Raw genomic sequence first — 18,960 nt, forward strand, 5'->3', positions numbered from 1 at the left:
CCTGGAGCCTGCTTCAGATTCTGTGTCTCCCCCTCTCTCTCCCCCTCCCCACTCACATTCTGCTTCTCGCTCAAAAATAAATAAACCTTAAAAAAAATTTTAGGGGCACCTGGGTGGCTCAGTCGGTTGAGTGTCCGACTTCGGCTCAGGTCATGATCTCACAGTTCGTGAGTTCGAGCCCCGCGTCGGGCTCTGTGCTGATAGCTCGGAGCCTGGAGCCTGCTTCTGATTCTGTGTCTCCCTCTCTCTCTGCCCCTAACCCACTCGCATTCTGTCTCTGTCTCTGTCCCTGTCAAAAATAAATAAACATCAAAAAAAATTTTTTTTTTTTTAAAGAAGAATACTTTGGTTATTTCTTTGGATTTGAGACCTATGTTTCAGGCCAGTGCCTTTCTATGTAATCAAATATTATATCAATGTTTTCTAGCAAATGTAACTTTAAATTTACACTTTTTCACATATTGGATTGGATAGTTTTCTTTTTTCTTTTTCTCTTTTTTTTTTTTTTTTTTTTTTTAGCTTTCTTCTTGGATCTAGAATTGCTGCAAAATCCAATGATACAGTATCTAGAAATAGAACTCTTTTTGGATAAAATTCTTTTTTTTTTTTAATGTTTATGTATTTTTGAGAGAGACAGAGACAGACTGAGCGGGTTAGGGGCAGAGAGAGAGGGAGACACAGAATCTGAAGCAGGCTCCAGGCTGCGAGCCGTCAGCACAGAGCCCGATGCCGGGCTCGAACTCAGGAGCTGTGAGATCATGACCCGAGCTGAAGTCGGAGGCTCAATCGACTGAGCCACTCAGGCGCCCCATTGGATCAAATTCTTTTGCTGTGTAAATAGGGCAATCTTTGATCCATACACAGAAGAAATAATACATTTTCTTATCCAAAAGTCAACAGGTGTTTTGTATTGCTGGTTGTATTAAAGGGGAAAAAAATGATTCATTCTGAAACTAAAGAAAGAATCTAAGTGGCCCTAGTGTTTTGAACTTTACTGTGAACGAACACATGATAATCCTTCATTCTGTGAACCATGCCATTCTCTCTCCAACTTCTGCACTGTCCATGTGCACGGTGGACACAGTTGCCATTAAAGACTGAAGAACTTTCTGGATAGTCTCTGGAAGTTGCAGAAGCATTTTTAGATTGATATAGGAAATAGGATTCTCAGTTTTATGACTTCTGGATTTAATCATTTTGAGAGAAAAAAGAATGTACTTCTAAATCTAAATATACATTTCTTTTTTTGTTTATTTATTTTATTTTATTTTTTTATTTTGAGAGAGAGATAGAAAGCAGGCAAGGGAAGGGCAGAGAGAGGGAGACAGAATCCCAAGCAGGCTCCACACTGTCCACACAGAGCCCGATGAGGGGCTCGAACTCGCAAACCGTGAGATCGTGTCCTGAGCCAAAGTCAAGAGTCAGACGCTTAACCTAAGCCCGAGCCACCCAGGCACCCCTGAATATACATTTCTAAAATGCCCTTGACATTTTCAAGTTTTCTGCCAAAAATGGAGACCTCAGGGAACTGGTATGGGTTTTTGTGTCGTACAGTTTTAGATTTAAACCATAACCTCTTTTGTAAAGAATTTAAATATATGTTTACCCAGGAAATCGTGGCCATTTGGATGAAGACATTATAGTAAGTAGGACTTACTTACTTACTTTTATAGGACTACTGCAGGAGCTTCATCTTTTAAACAAATCCTTCTCTGATAATGCTTAGAAGGCGGTGTCACCGCCACCAGTGCACATAGAATGAACTAAGGAGAGTCAGATGGTGGTCACTGTGTGTACTGAGGGTCAAGCCACGGTAGTGCTTCATGAAGTAGGCTGTGTAGGCTGAGAGAGTTACACCAGGTAAAATTTAGCCTTCAAGGCTTCAGAGCCTCATGAAGAGAACAGGAGTTGGGAAGACAAGCACTACACAGGTTGAAGTATTGTTTCTCGACTCAATAGGTGACACATCAAGCTGGGTAGTCACTGAATTACAGGATTTGTCTGGTAGACCTGCATCCAGAGTCACCTTGGAGTGTGTGACTGGGAAGGACTGAGTGTTGTCTCCTCCTTTCTCTTCTGTTTTCTGACTCCCGGTGTTCTCCTTTCCTTTTCCCCATAATCCATGTTTCAAGTATTTCTTATGTCAGTCAGTGTAGAGAAGTCTTCATCTCCACAGTAAACGTCACACGTTGTTGGTGTATCTGAACTGCACAATACGCCTTCCCTTGCTGTTTTGTCAGGCTTGACTTCTCCCTTGCTCTCTCAGCCTTTGAATTCAGTGCTCCTCTTAGAATCAGATTTTCTAATTGCTTAAGCTTTGAAGTTTGCTAAACAGCTAGACCTATTTCAGATGACCGGGGAGACAGCTAGTGCATCTGGCAGACTTCCGACCTGAGAACAAAGTTACAATAATTTCCAAAGCTTGCTTAACAAATGCCTTGAGTAAATTGGAGCACGACAGTACTTGAGGTAAATGCCTGGTTTCCTTTGTCTGGTTCGCTGCCAAGGGACTCTCTGCAAGGCTGTCTTATAAATTTGGTTGGCATTTCTTTTGTTCTTGGTTGACCGTTGACCAACATCGCCGTTGCTTCCTTCGCTCTGTAACGTGGTGGAAGGAAGGAGGAATGGAAGGAAAGGCGGGGGTCATTGCCTACACTCAGTAAAGTGGGCCATGTTTTGAGAATGCAGAAATGGGACCCCTTTGTCTTTACTTCCACTTATACCCCCTTATCTTAGTCACTAGCAAGGTACGTTTCAATATTCATAGGGTATCTCATTTGTGCATATGTGTGTTTGTGTTACCCTTGGGAAATATTCACTAACGCCTGCCTCGGGTATGAAGGTAATTTCTGTTCTTCTATTTTCTGATTTCTGAACTTCAGGAGAAGGTAAAGCTTGATGCTGAAAGGGAAAAACTAGAGAGGCTTCAGGAGCTTTACTCCGAACAGAAGACCCAGCTGGACAATTGTCCTGAGTCCATGAGGGAACAATTACAACAACAACTGAAGAGGGTCAGTAGCAAACAGGAATGTGCCAGGTTTTTTTGTTTTTGTTTTTTGGTGTCTTTTCGATTAAGTTCCACTTACCTATGACTTCTACTTCACGTAGCGTAAATTTGCATAAGTTCTAGTCATTAGATACTTTTTAAATAGAAATATGCATGCTGACGATATATATATATTATTTCATGCTAATCAGTTAAACAACTCCTTGTCAGAATCCTTCACTAATTTCTAATGCAGAAATAGTCCTGGAGTCATTCTCCAGAATAAAAGAGAGCTATTCCTGACATATAACTGACACCACGATTGTAGCATTTAAATCGGCTGACATCTTTCCCTGCACTCTCTGCTACACCATGAGTACTGTTTGCCCTTGGATGATTTTATACTTTGGTCCAAAAATTATCCTATTTTCTGACTTGCTTCCCATCATCACTCGTTGTTGTTGTTGTTTTTTTCTTTCTGCTTCTTAGTGACATTGAATTCATTAGCACAACCACAGCAAATGCCAAGGCCCAACCTGCAGGTCAATGCCCTCAACGTCTTCTCAGGCGAGCTTCGTAATTTTTTAAAGCTCAGTGCCGCATGGGCTTTGTAGTTGGACTTTATTCTCCGATCGTTAAAGTTGGCAGTGCTCACCGCGACCACGCTGGTTATCCGCTGAAATGAGGCTCCTGGGGTAGATAGTTTCACTAACACCAGCAAGACCACTTGATATTTCAGAGTCTCTCATCAACTGAGTTATTTGCTATAAACAGCGACCCAAATAAACTCTGACCTTGGCGGAGCAGTCATGAACGGTCTGAGGTCTCGAAAGGAGTCACGTAATAGTAGTTTGTGTGAAGTGACTAACAATTTATGATTCCATGTGATTAGAAAAGAAAGCACGTTTCATTCTTGGGAGTAGGCAAGTTGAAACATCCGCTAAGAGAGCCACCCTTGAAAATGTTTAAGATTGCTTTTAATACAAAAATATTTGATACCTTAGAGTATCACCAGGTTATGAAAAATTACATCTGAAACTTCAATGTATCACAGAGATTGAAAGCATCTTAATAAATAGTACCAAAGGCAGACAGGTTTACCTGAAGCATAATGATTTTAATATTTTAACAAATAGTAAATTTCTTACTAATATTGGATCAAAAAAGTCCCAGCAGTGTTTCTTCCTTGTTACTCATGTTATTGTATACAGCTGAATTTGCTGGAAGAAGATAAAACTTCCTGTCCCTCAATGTCATAATTCTCTGGAAATCTTGTGATAAAAACGATTGGGGAAAATAATTGTATTTGTAAAATCATTTTCATTTGCAATTTGTTTGCGTTTATGCTAGTTCACCAAAGAGACTGAGAGACGGACTTTTATATTTGTTTCCTGTTTTTCAACTCTCCTTATTACTGAAGATTTTACACAGTGGCCGTAAGACTTTATTTAGAGTCGGCAGCAACTTCTATATTTTGTTCTTCTCTGCCTCTGGTTACCTAGTTATTGCTTTGCCTTCTTTATCAACATGGCTGCACATAACAGTTGGAGGATTTTATTAAGAACCTGGACTCAGACTGATACAAATAAGGCTTCATCTAGCCTCTACAGGATAACTTATAAACTTATGTCTGTTCTAAGGATGTTGACTGCAAAGGAGGACAGGATATTCCACTCTTTCAAGGCAGAGACCCCTTCTTCCTCTCCAAGCGGAGTGTAAAATTCGTATTGCAAACCCCTGTCCTTGGGAGAGATAACTGGCTTGTAGTAGTAGTAGGTTCTGTTCACCTGTATTAAGAAGTCTACGGATTCTATTTTACAAGGATGATGACCAGAGTAACTTTTCACCAATCCCATGACCTAATCAGTAAAAAGTTCACTTAGTTCATGAGAAGTCCGTTCATGCTAAGAACTTCCTGTGTTACCACAGCTCATTTCCCTTCAGACTTCAAACACATCAGAATACCACCTCATTACAAAGCTTTCCTGAGGCATTTAAACTAGATCCAGTAAAGGTGGTTTTATTACAACGAATTTCATTAGGTGGCGAGTCATACAAAATAAAAAAATAAAAAAGAAGAACATCATTTTCTTAAACCATGTGTTGTCCCAAATACTTAAGCTGAAATTCTGGAATGATTTTTTGCATACAAAACTATGGATTTATGACTGGACTTCTCCGTCTTCTTTTTTTTTTTTAATGTTTATTCATTTTTGAGAGTGTGAAGAGAGAGAGAGAGACAGAGCATGAGTTGGGGAGGAAGAGAGAGAGAGGGAAGGAGACACAGAATATGAAGCAGGCTTCAGGCTCTGAGTTGTCAGCACAGAGTCCGATGTGGGGCTTGAACCCATGAAGCGTGAGATCATGACCTGAGCCGAATTCAAACACTTAACCCACTGAGCCACCCAGGCACCCCAGACTTCTTATATCTAATTCCCTGCCTTAGAATCAGAATGCGGTTTCCGTCTGAGTAGTTGTATACATACAACTAGACATGGGCTCACCAGTTGCATTGTTCCCTGGGATGCAAGCATTTTGGAAAAGAAAGCAGAAGTTAAAGGTGTCTTTTGTTTGCCAGGATAAGTTCTACTATTAAACGAAGGAGACACCTGGCTAGGACAGTTTTCAGATGCTTTTGATGATTTACTCAACTGAATGGTTGATTTCAGTCTCTTAATTAAAAAAAAAATATATATATATATATGTATATATATTCAGTGAAATCTATAATTAGGAGACCATTTTTCTCACTGGCTCTACAATCAGTTTCTCCTTTAACCTTAGACAAGTCATTCAACCTCTATGGGCCTCAGTGTCCTCATATTATGAAATGAGGAGGTTGCTTTAATGATTTCCATTGTCTTCCAAATTCCAAAGATGTGCATTTGTTAAAGTGTTTGATTATTGGGCATAAAGATGGAGAAATGTTAACAAATCCTGAACCCCACTTAAATTTGTTTTCAAAGTTGGCCTTGAGCTGTCATGAGATTGTTACTGTACCACATACCGTATCTATTCTCTTCTTCTGTCCCTCTGCTAAGCAAAGAAAACATTAAGGTCTACACATAAACTTCTGCCATATAAATTCTCAAAACAATTATTAGCAAGAAGGAATGGCATTGAATTTTCTTGAGTGCAGCTGTTTTATTTCCTTTCACTCCTGGCCTTTGAGGTTGCCAGCCAGTAGAGATTTGTAATGTTCCTTTTAGAGAGTGAAGTTGAGTTACAATGTTCATTCAAGTAGTCATGGCCTTGACTTTGAGCTTCCTGTATATATTACTCTGTGCTCAATTAAGCTACTCCTGCCCCCAAATTCCATCCCCTGAATTCTTATTCTTATCCAAAATCTTTGCAAGCTTTTTCCCCCCACCAAGTTGTGTTTCTTACAGTGTAAGTTTACATACACACATTCTAATTGTTTAGATAACTTGATCAGATGATTATACCAGCAGATTCTGAGTGCTCAGCCTAGCTTTAATTTTCAACCTTCCTACCCAGTGTGCTGTTATTGTCATGCAACAGTTTAAATATTTACTACAAATTAGTGGCTCTGTGACCTTCATGGGGTTAAGATAACAAATGCTGCATTTTAACCAGATGTGGAATAAGTGAGTGACTGGCATAGTGTGTATATTGTGAGACAGATGCCCACTTCAAGTAAAGATTATTTATATACTAAAAAAAAAAGTTTATGGAATTATTTATCTCAATAATCTTTAGCCACAAACCAAACTTAATGGAAAGACCTTAAAAACTTGGGCATGTATGACCACATGGGTAAATATATTCACTGATGTATTGCTTCAAGACTACAGGTATTTTGTTTCAAGACATGATACTTGAGTTCTCTCTTAATTACTTCTATAGTGACTAGATTTGGTCCAAATTCATTAATTCCTTTAGAAGTTATAAGCATAACATGTCTGATAAACTTGAAATGTCAACCAAAAACTTCAAACCAAGACCACTTTCTGTTTGGCCAATTAAAATATAAAAAAGTGCTAAGAAACGCTGAATATATTTTTCAAACTGTTTTTCCTGCTCTTAAGTTTTCAGAATCCACTGTGTTGACATAATAATCTGTTGCTATAGTGTTGCTTGTAATTGCATGGTAGCTAATAGTCCTTCTATGAATCATCTCCAGAATAAAATTCATTCCAGAAGGCAGAAACGTATTATTCCATTTGATTAAAAGGCTCAATTTATCACTTACATAAAAAAACGGGGTGGTATGTTTAAAAACTGATATAAATCTCATTTATCATATTTATTTATCCAACTCTTTGTGATGTTTTGGTTGAAAAAAAAAAATGCCCTGGCTGTTTTACCTATGTAGAGTTGTAAACCATATAGCCTAGCTGCTGTTTCTTTTGGCCATATATTACTTACAAATTATATATTTTTTAAAAATATTCTATACATACCACATTTATGGTTTTGTCAAAGGCTCCAAAATTAAGTTTTTTTCATGTAAATTGAAGAATAATTTATACAACATGAGCCAGACTCTGCACAGATACAGATTCACGTCTGTCTTCAGACATTTCATAGGTTAGGAAATACCTGTCCTAGACCATCTGATTTTTGTGATTTCTGATCTTTCTTAAATGTCTTCAAATTGTTCCCAAATAGTAGTGCTTAACCATTTGAGTGACTCTTTGTGCCTAATGAATGCTGGGGTTCCACTCTTTCCAGTAAAAATCTTTGTAAGCAATTTTATGGGATTCGCAGAAGCCCAGTGTAAAAATACCAACCTCAAACTGTTTTCAATGACTTCTCTTTTAAATAAAATTATTTGATCATACATGCCTATATATATGAAGATAGGTCATATAATATTATAAATATGCATACTGCATATGTGCTCAAAAATATATGTTTATTCAAAATAGTGTACATAGACTCTACCTAAATATACAGTAGAGAACATTTATTGAGAAATTGTAAAAGACAAGAAAAACTAAAAATAAATATGAAGAAGGTCTAATATTTTCTTCTTATACCCCAGGGGACTGTGTCGTGTGCCACTGGGGGCACACATACCCCTCTTAGAGACCTCTAATCTGTATGTGTGCCAGAGTTTGAATCTTTTTTTATAGTCAATAACTTTGGGATCTTGAATTTGATCTCTATGCCAAATTCTCATTTCATTTGAAAATTTGTGGAAAATAGGAGTTTTCTCAAGAGATCATGTCACACCTTGGTCAGCAGATAATGTTTAGTAATTTACTGAGTCTTTTTATACCTTAGGATCTATTTTAAAACCACTTAGTTGATTTAAAGCAAGAATTCCAACATCCAGGGGCCCCTGGGTGGCTCAGTCAGTTAAGCATTCGACTCTTGACTTCGGCTAAGGTCATGATCTCACGGTTCATGAGAGCTAGCCAGTGTTGGGCTCTGTGCTGACAGCGCAGGTTTTCTCTCTCTCTGTCTCTCTCTCTCTCTGTCCCTCATCTGCTCATGCTCACTCTCTTTCAAAATAAATAAATAAACTTAAAAAAAAGGAATTCCAACATCCACAGAACAGTCTAAAACTGAGTCAAATAAATGCTCCTCTCCCACCCCACCCCCAGTTCCTTTCAATACCACACTAATGGCCTTGGCTCTGGGATTTAACTCCAAAAGAGAGGATTATCTTGTTCCCACCCTGGTCAGTATAGTAATCGAAAAGATATTTTGGACTGTTTGCTTTTAATAATTTTTTCTTCACGTTAAGAAGGCTGCAGCCATCCTGGTATGTCTTGTTTTCATTTTGTTTTCTCCCCAGGATGCTGACCTGTTGGATGTAGAGAGCAAACACTTTGAAGACTTGGAGTTCCAGCAGCTTGAACATGAGAGCCGCCTGGATGAGGAAAAGGAGAACCTGACCCAACAGCTCCTGCGCGAAGTAGCTGAATATCAACGGAACATTGTTACCAGAAAGGTACTTTAGCCAGGTGTCATTCAGTGTAAAAAATCCAATTCACCTCTCTCTCTCTGTCTACCAGTCTTTATATCTGAACATCTCTGTGTGTGAAACCACATGTGATGCTGGAAAGAGTATGGAGCCTGCCATCTATATACCATGGGGTGCTCCAAACTAGATAAACTGGCATGTGGTCTAGTTATCATTACTTAATGCTACAGATGCATTTAGAAATAATATCTGGTTGTTTCACATGCATGGAAACCAAGGGAGAGAAAATCAGAAATCTAAATATTTGTCTTAAGTTACTTGCTTTTGCAATCATAGTAACTGGATTTAGAATAACTCTGTGAACAAAGCCTATTTTGGAATTGTCTGTTGCCATTGTTCGTAGTTGTCAAGCTAACTGGTAGCTTACAACCATTAGAAATAACCCCGTGGAATGCCATGCACGTTGCTGGCCCACCCAGTGGCCACACCCAGATGTCCAGCCCAGGATTCACCTCTTTTTCCAAAATTTAGACTCACATCCCAGGGCTCGGTACTAAACCAATAAAATTCAGGGAAAGGAAGATGAAGAAGTTGACATCTTAAGCTCTCAGTTTAAATAAGAAATTCCATTGTTATTTTTTCCATAAGGCGTCTCCCAAGATGATGTCAAAAATTCATTTATAATCTAAAACAAGATTTCCTGTTGACTTCTGGATTCTTCAAATAGATCTTTAAGTCACTTGGACTATATTGACCTCAGGTAAAGAAAAAGCCTTGAGCTTGGGAGGTCAGAGAAACTATCTCACAGTCTCTGGGTAATGATAATCACTGGCTACCACCAACGAAAATGTGGCCGCTGCTGATCCAGTTGTAAACACTTTCCTCCCTTTTCCGGAACATACTGGCAAACTTTTGAATTGTCTAACATGCATCTACATATGATCATGTTTTTCCCTGCAGGAAAAGATTTCTGCCTTGAAAAAGCAAGCCAATCACATTGTTCAGCAGGCTCAGAGAGAACAAGATCATTTTGTAAAAGAAAAGAATAATTTAATAATGATGTTGCAAAGAGTAAGTATTTCCTTTTCAGCTCTGGTTGCAAGAAAACTCAGGTGCCAACTTGGGGAAAGTTGCTTCCTTCAGAGCAAGTACCTTTTACTTGTGAATAGTGAATTACAATTTAAAGAAGCTTTGTAATATATATTTGTATTTAATCCTCCACATTAATAAGCTGATGATCTGTGAATAATTAACTATAATTCAGAAAATAGGCAAGGACATTTTCCTCATGCTTTTTCCAGTGTGAAAATTCAAATTATGGAAAATATGTACATTTTCTGATTTTCCTCTTTTAAATCGTATTTTTCATCAAATAGGCAGAACATATTCTGCTTTTTTTTTCTTTTTTTTCTTTTTTTTTTTTTTTTTGGCCGCTACCAAATATTTGGCTCCGCTGCTGTGGTATTTTTAACTCCAGTTATTTGCATGTGGCAAATTGCCACACTGAGCTTAGTTAGGCTTAATTAACTAGGGAGACATCCTACATGGGTGACAAGATCATCCTCTCCAAAGGGACTGTGTGTTCCCATCTGCCCAGCACCTAAAATGGCTGCATTAAAGGGATTCCTTTGCCCAACCTGCAGCCTGATCTTCTGACATAGTCCCTGGCCTAATGTTAGGTCTAAGACGCTGAGAGGTAAAGTTAATGGGGCTAGTCTCAGGACTGAGCCTTGTATCCAGGCCACTACCTAGGAGGTGATCCTGAAAACATGAGATGGACCCAGAATGGGGTACAGGAGAAAGAATGATGGATTAAAGGATGAGGCTGTGCCGTGGTCCCACCTAGAAGAAATGTAGCTGCACTATTTTCATCTTAGCTACTCAGCTATTTTTAGGTTGAAAAAGAGAGAAAAGTGGTCCTTCACATAGAATTATGAGTTCACTCAAGGTGCCTATGTAGCCCACACAGATCCCTGATAGCTCCCCTCCTCCTGCTTCTTCAGCACCTGGAAATCTCTGAATGGATGTATATTTTCCATCCCTGTCTCCTGTTCTGGGGATGAACTCTGGTTCCACTAACCTCCCCATCACCCTTTGCATGTGATAGTCAAAGGCACAGCTTAAATTAGATAGTGTAATATGTAGTATTTAAGTGGTTTCTGAACCTTTAGGAAAAATGGGGGGAAAGTCTCATAAGAGATAGATTTTTTAAATGGGTAATCACAATCATAGAAATGCCACTTTCTCATTAAAATATATAAAGTATAATTCTATTCTAAAAATTGTGGTCTAAAGGTTATGGTTTATGTTTTCCCAAATTGATCTATAGATATATCTCAATATTTATAAAAAAGCTTTTAATGTTTATTTATTTTGATGGGGAGAAAAAGCATGAGTCAGGGAGGGACAGAGAGAGAGGGAGACACAGAATCCAAAGCAGGCTCCAGACTCTGAGCTGTCAGCACAGAGCCCGATGCAGAGCTTGAACCTATGAACCATGAGATCATGACCTGAAATGAAGTCAGATGCTCAACCAACTGAGCCACCCAGGTGTCCCTAGATATATCTCAATCTCGATCAAAATCCCAACAGACTCTTTTATAGAAATTGACACAAGTTGATGCTAAAATTTACAATTGATCTGCATTATTTATGAAGTTTATATTTGTGAATTTGCCGGCTCACTAAGATCTATTTGTAGTCCCCAAATCAATACTTGTCTTATGGTTCATTGATGGACATGTGCAGAACGGTGGCAATTTGTAATCACTCAGCATACACTGTCCCAACTGAGGTTGAACGAAGCAACACTCTGCCTTTGTGCTCCAAGTGTCATAGAGTAAAGAGATGTGTCCTTTTTGTGGGCTATTTCGTGCTATGTTTTCACATTTTTTGTGCTTTTCATTGATGATTTTGCTGTTTAAATTACCTCCCGAGCATAGTGCTAATGTACTGTCTACTGTTCCTAAGGGCAGGAAGTTTGTGATGTGCCTTATGGAAAAAATGCATGTGTTAAAAGAGCTTTATTCAAGCATGAATTATAGTGCTGTTAGATGGGAGTTCAGTGTTTAGTAATCAGCAATATATCTTAAATAAGATGCCTTTGAACATGAACACCCAGAAAGCAAAATTATGTATTGATCAGTTGATGAAATGATTTCGACCAGAAGCCCACAGTAACCCAACTCTGTCTTTTCAATAGGAACGACAGTTCAGTATTTACTAATGCAATGTTCACGGCAATGTTATAGAACATAAGAATTACAAGTAATAAGAATCAACTCTGTATGAAAATGCCAAGGGCATAGAATAACCACAATAACTTTGAACAAGAACCAAGTTGGAGGATTTATACTATTTGATTTCAAGGTTGCCTCTAAAGCTATATAGTATTTAAAATGATGTGGTGCTGACACACAGCCAGACATGCAGATCAATGGAACCAAACAGAAAGCCCAGAAATAGACCCACACATATACTGTCTATTGATTTTTGACAGAGGGTTCCAAGACAATTAATCCAGTGGGGAAAAGAAAGTCTTTCCAACAAATAGTGCTGGATCAAGTGGGTAAATATGGGGGAAAAAAGAGCGCTAACACGTCTGTCCTCACACTATGCATATAAATTAACTCAAGGCAGATTGTAGCCCTCAACATAAAAATTAAAGTGATAAAGTTTCTAGAAGAAAATGTAGAACTGCAAGTGCACTTCCCTGGCCTTGGGATAAGCAAAGGTTTTTTAAAGAGAGAATGACAAAGGACTTATACCCAGAAAATAACAAAAACTCCTATAACTCATTAATGGCCAATAAACACTCAATAAATAATATAAAAAAAACAGGCAAAAGAACGGAATACAAACACTTCACAAAAAAAAAAAAAGATCTATGAAGAGACAATAAGTCACATGAAAAAATACTTGCTATCATTAGTCACCAGGGAAATCTAAGATTGACTAAGCTTAATAGATTTTGTGCTCCTTCAGGAAAAAGAAAATCTTTGTAATCTGGAAAAGAAATACTCCAGCCTCACTGGGGGGAAAGGGTTTCCTGTCAACCCCAGTACTCTAAAAGAGGTAAGCTATGATTTTACATGTCCATTCGTATCACCTTGGAAATCAAGAGATGTGCCTCAGTTTTATGTGATCAGCTAAATAGGAAAACGTTCACTTAAGTGACTTAGAAAGCGTTCAATGCTTTTATGGTTTCCCTGCCTTTTATTTATGCTTTGAAGATTTCAGGGATTATCTTTGTGTCTAATGCAGATGCACTCGGTGGGTGTGTGTGTGTGTGTGTAGACTGTTTGACAGTGACATTGTGGGTTAATTTGGAGTTTCAAACAAGTTGGGATTCAAACCAATACTAGTCTTAAATTCTCTTCTCTGCAATTTTCTTTTTTGGTTCCTCCTCTTCCTTACTTTATGTCTCTTTCTCCTAAGTCTGATAGCATGTGAAAATGCCTCTGCACATTTGATAAGATGGTCTGGTTTCTTCCTTTCTCTGTCTCTTTTTTCCCCCAATGATGTTTCTGCTACTTCCCTCCTTAAATTAGAAAATACTATTTACATTAAGCTATATACACTCTTTATTCCAAACATCCACCTTTGAAATATCTTCTTATGGAGCTACACCACTACAATGGGAGAATATTTTAACTCTAATTTGGTTATAACCCTGACTGAAAAAGAAAATAGTCATTATTTCTTTAGCATGGTTGACACACCATGTTGCATTAATTTCAGGTGCACAACACAGTGATTCAGCAAGTTTATATATTATGCTATGTTCACCACAAGGGGAGCTATCATTGTTCCAATACAAAATAGTTTTATTTATTTTTATTTTTTCCAGAAAGCTAAAGAAAAAGCTTGCTTCTGTGTAATAACAGAATAAACATTTGTGTAATAACAAAAAACCCCACTTTATTTATAAGTATCTGTTTAAAAGGCAGCAGAGTTAAGACTTCCTATATAGGGAGTAGTGTGTGTGTGTGTGTGTGTGTGTGTGTGTGTGTAGCTATATGAAGTAAATGTTCATCACACAATAAGTATGAATAATGTGTACCTCAGAAGCAATTTGAACTATTTACACAAGAGCTTTATTAGCCCATTTAGTTTTGTAGTTCCTCTCTATTATTCAGAACACAGAACTGGCAGATTCCGTGAACAAAGGGTAATAGTGGTTGGAGTATGGTGGAAGGAGAGAATGTCAGTGAGGTGGGTGGGGACCAGGCCTTATGAGACATGTTGAAGAAATATGGCGTATCATACATGTCTGGGTTATCACGGAGTGAGTGGTTTTAAGCAGGGAAATGACATTGTTCAATGTCCACTTGTTAAATGTCACTCTGGGCTGCTCTTCTGGGTTCTAAGGAGTAGGAGGAGAAACAGAGGAACCAAGGAAGGAGGTTATTGCAGTGGTACAGGCTGGAAATGCTGGTGGCTTGCCTTCACACCATGGCAGAGAGAGGGAGAGAATTAGCTCGATGTGGATAAATTTTGGAGCAGAGTTGACAGTTCTTGCTGATAGATTGGACGTGAGGATGAAGTAAATGAAGGGAGGTGTTGGGAATGATGCCATTTTTCCAGTTTGAATAATGAGCCTGATAGTGAGGACCTTTTCCTGAGGTAGTGAAGACAGGAGAAAGTGTAGGTTAAGAGGGAAGATGTGCAATTTGATTCTGGACATACTGAGTTTGAGGCACTGTGGCATCCAAATGAATTAGGCTCTTGGATCTTTTTACCTCTTAGTATAATAATAAAATCTTTCCTTTTCTGTTGATGGATTCTTTTTCTCTGAAGACTCCCTGTTGCCAAAAGCCCATTTGGCTTTTTGACTCTTTGTATGTCTCCAACGCTTGTCTTTGTTGAGTAGCTATGTTCCCTTTCATGGACTAAGCTGACTTGGCTCATGGGATGTTTTGAATTTCTTCCTTTATTCCCCTCTCTCTCTCTCTCTCATTCACTGCTTCACTCTCTCTATTTTTTTACAGAGTGATTAATTTATATACAACTCTTTTAAACAAGTCCCACTTTTGATGAATGGCATACATTTTCGAAGCAATGAATTAGGTCATATGGTTTATGACGTGTGAAGAATGAAATGTTGGTTTTGAAGCACTGCACTGTCAACTGAGCAAAAGAATAATTTAAAGTGGTGACTCTTCACCCTCATTCATTATCAAATAGAAAATGAAATTTAACAACCCAGTTGTCAACTTCCTTTCTTCGATTTAATCTTATGAAACTTTACATGGTATATATTGCCATGAAGTGCAAGACTGTCCTCAGCAGCATTTTTAAAACTACAGTTTTATAAAAGAGTCAACTTTAGCTTTCTCAAATTGTTGTAATTATAAATTCTCAGTAAAACCTTGCTTTCCGGCCTGAAAAGTTTGCTTCCCCAGCATAATGATATCTTACCTATCCTGGAGCCACTTTTTCTTTTAAAAATTTTTTTAAATATTTATTTATTTTTGAGAGAGAGAGAGAGAGAGTGGGAGCAGGGGAGGGGCAGAGAGAGAGGGAGACACAGAATCTAAAGCAGGCTCCAGGCTCTGAGCTGCCAGCATAGAGCCCGACGCGAGGTTTGAACCCATGAACCACTGAGATCATGACCTGAGCTGAAGTCCAGCATTTAACCCACTGAGCCAGCCAGGTGCCCCCCTGGAGCCACTTTTTTAAAGGATTGATGGGCTAATAGAAGAGCCCAAGTGTTAAATTTCACTCAATTTTACTTTGAAAAGAGAAATACTATTCTGTATTCTTTATTCTATTTTTTCTGTTTTGTTGGTGTGGTGAAAATCATGATTGGTCGGTACAATTATTTTGGATGAAAATTTATAAGTGCCTTTTCCTCAAATATAAATGGAGGAGTTTTGATTCTTGCAGGTTTTGATTCACAGACATGTTCTCTAACCTGAAGCTGGAACTGAATCGCTGAACTTAAAAGTCAATGAGCAATTCTCTGTCCTGGGGTAGAGCTGAGAGTTGGGGAAGCTACCTGGAATTGAAATAGCCTCGAGCTACAACTCCACCTGAGGGTGTGTGTGTGTGTGTGTGTGTGTGTGTGTGTGTGTGTGTATGTGTGTGTACACATTTGTCTTGCTAAGGAAGGCTCATGAGCGGATGAGTATCCCTTTTATTCTCATTTAGGTGAGATGCCTGAAAGCTAGATTCCATTACAAATAAATGACTGCTTATAAAATGTCTTCATACAAAACCCAGAAGCCCTCAGCCTACTGTTACTCACACTCTAACTCATCGGGAAACAGAAGAAAAGGGGAAAATCTAAAAATAATGATTTGTGGGAAAAGCTCTTGAAGTATGAGTGATTGCACTGTAAATTTTATATCTCAGATTTTCGTGTATGTGATTATTTTAAATGTTGTATAGTGACGCCCTCATTCAGTCAACAGAATGAATGGCTGATACCTCTGGATATTTTGAAATCGAAGGCACAGGTTATTTATAATATAATCATCCTGATTTCACCTCCCAAAAACGTATTTGTAGCGTTTGGCGTATCAGTTTTCAAGATTAAGCGTCGTAAATCCATTTTAATGGCTGATGATTCCCTTAATGAAACATTTGGTAATACCACAGATATTTGGCTGTGCCGCTCAAAGCTAACTCCATTGTACTGGGAGCATTAATACTCTCGCATGCCTCAGCTTTTGCTTTCTTTGTGTTTAACTTCTGAATTCCTCCTTTTAGGGCTATATCAGTGTAAATGAAATTAATGAGCCATGTGTCAATTCCACGAATCTATCCCCTTCCTCTCAGTTCCCTGCTGATGCTGATGCTGTTGCCACTGGGCCTCCCACAGCTGTGCCGGTGAGCCAGCCACAAAATAAAGAGGTGTGTTGGCATGACATTTCATTCATTCACTGCTTTCCTCATGTCAAAGATTAACCCATGATTACCTGAAAGGGAAGGTGTGTGTGACCAGTATACATCTGGTTGACCAGCGGGCCGGAGTGATGCCGGGTTTGAAAAATGTACCAATTTGGGGTCCTGTTCTGTTGGCCATGATACTAGATATCATGAGATGGATGGTACAGAGTGGAGTAGTAGGAGAATTAAGTTCAAAACCATAAACTCTAGATCGTAGCACTCTAACCTGACACCCTTTTCATAGAAAACAAAAAGCCTTCCTAAAATTGTTAGTTTGAATCGCTTTTCCAGTTTGATTTTTTTTTTCTGTTGTGTTGTGCAGTATGGATTTTTTTTTTTAATATTATGCCTTCTAAAAACATCTGGGGAGGGGCAAATAATAGTAAATTAAAATACCTTCTAACTGATCCAGGTTGCTCGCAGAGTGGGATTTTAACAAGAGACTAAATTGAAAGATACTGCCCGTCATCTGTGACTTTTGATTAAAACACAAGAGAACAGAATAATGAGATTATCGATTTCATTTCTTTGTCTAATTCTTTCATTTCATATGGACACATATATACTTTTTCTTTCTCCTATAAAGCAAAGATCACCTGTCTGTTCTGGATTTATGTTTCCTTCCACCCTTTCTCCTCATCCTATCACTCAACCTCCATCAGCCCCTTGGCCCGAAGTCCTGGCTCCATCTGTCGATCCTTTCCCTTTAAATGACACACCTCCTCCTCTACCAGCTAAGAAACACAGAAGGCAGCCACAGCAGCAGGAGCAACAGGTAACTTGACACTGGTGTTCAGAGTTTGAGAGCTTGACCTTGACAACAAAGTTACTTACGTGGAATCTTTCCATCAGCTTTTCCAAAGGTATCCTTAAAAAGACAAGTACATATTCCTTTGCTGGGTTTTCTTTTGTTTGGTTGGATTTTGTGTTTTTTTTTTTAAGGCCATTTAGTATTTTTTAAGGGTGTGGGGGATTGTTCTAAACTTCAACAACTTGATTGCCCTCTCCTGACTTTTGATATGTTCAAGCTAGGTATGTTTCATATCCTCAAGCTTCAGTTCCTATTCAACCAAAATACTGCAACTTATCTCAGGTATTTTTCAAAAGGATAATAATTTTTCCATTAAACCTATGGTATAAAAAGTTGCTGGGTCAACACAAAATAGTTTTCTTACACATTACTGAAGTCATAATAATAGACATCATGCCCTTGCTATGTGTCAAAATTTGCTGAACATTTTACAAATAAATATCTCATGTCTTGCTTCTACTAATCCTGTGAAATAAGAATTAATTCCTTATTGCCTGAGGTAAATAGCTTGTTTAACGTCACACCACAAAAAAGACATTTGGGTCATAGAAGGTTTTTATTAATCACATTTTTAAATAAGGAATTCATTATTATGAATGTCACCCTTCTTCAAGCACATTAGTGCATATTCATGCTTGGGTGTTCAAAAAAAATCTGTTTTGAGGTTCCTTTCAACTACAATCAAATTTCTATATGAGTTTGGCCCAGAAGATGCTAAGGAATCACAGTCACTAGATCCCCAAATTAGAGGGGCTGTGGTTTGCTATGCCCAGCTGTTACTTTTCTTTCTTTTTTTTTTTTAATGCTTATTTATTTTTGAGAGAGAGAGAGAGACAAAGTGTGAGCAGGGCAGGGGCAGAGAGAGAGGGAGACACAGTCTGAAACAGGCTCCAGGCTCTGAGCTGTCAGCACAGAGCCCGACGCGGGGCTCGAACTCACAAACCACAAGATCATGACCTGAGCTGAAGTTGGACCTTTAACTGACTGAGCCACCCAGGCGCCCCCAGCTGTTACTTTTCTTGAAGTTACCTTTACTGCCTTTTACCTTTTGTTCAAGGACTATATCCCCTCACTAGTTTTAGGTTAATAAAAACTAGAATAAAGAGATAATTATGAGGTTAAAATGTAGATATTTTTCATGATTGGCATCTTTGAAGATTAATCATAAATATGGTAACTCAAATTGCATTCATTTTTATGTGTTTCAAAAGCTTGAGCTTAGTCTAAATATGATCAAACCCTAAGAGCCTTTAATTAAGAATTAACTTTACTGCTAAGTAAGACCTTTTGGGGGAGGCTAAGAAAAATTTGGATACATTTCAAGTTAGCAAAAATTTTGCGTTAGGAATATATACTAAAAAAAATAAAGAAATA

At 38.3% G+C, this 18,960-nt stretch overlaps 1 protein-coding gene across 16 annotated transcripts in view; it reads left to right on the forward strand.

The window, feature by feature from the left end:
• Positions 1-18,960, forward strand: part of PHLDB2 (pleckstrin homology like domain family B member 2) — a 226,997-nt gene that overhangs the window by 176,849 nt on the left and 31,188 nt on the right. For 7 of the 16 annotated variants that reach the window (XM_053220826.1, XM_027077702.2, XM_027077701.2 and 4 more), the window contains 6 exons: positions 2,883-3,011; positions 8,754-8,909; positions 9,843-9,953; positions 12,867-12,956; positions 16,596-16,739; positions 17,362-17,550. In XM_053220826.1, coding sequence (XP_053076801.1) covers positions 2,883-3,011; positions 8,754-8,909; positions 9,843-9,953; positions 12,867-12,956; positions 16,596-16,739; positions 17,362-17,550 — 819 coding nt within the window. The remainder of the gene's footprint in view (positions 1-2,882; positions 3,012-8,753; positions 8,910-9,842; positions 9,954-12,866; positions 12,957-16,595; positions 16,740-17,361; positions 17,551-18,960) is intronic. The other 9 variants (XM_053220830.1, XM_053220832.1, XM_053220834.1 and 6 more) reach the window with 4 other exon arrangements.

This window comes from Acinonyx jubatus, chromosome C2 (genome assembly GCF_027475565.1).
Source record: "Acinonyx jubatus isolate Ajub_Pintada_27869175 chromosome C2, VMU_Ajub_asm_v1.0, whole genome shotgun sequence".
NCBI classification, from domain to species: domain Eukaryota; kingdom Metazoa; phylum Chordata; class Mammalia; order Carnivora; family Felidae; genus Acinonyx; species Acinonyx jubatus.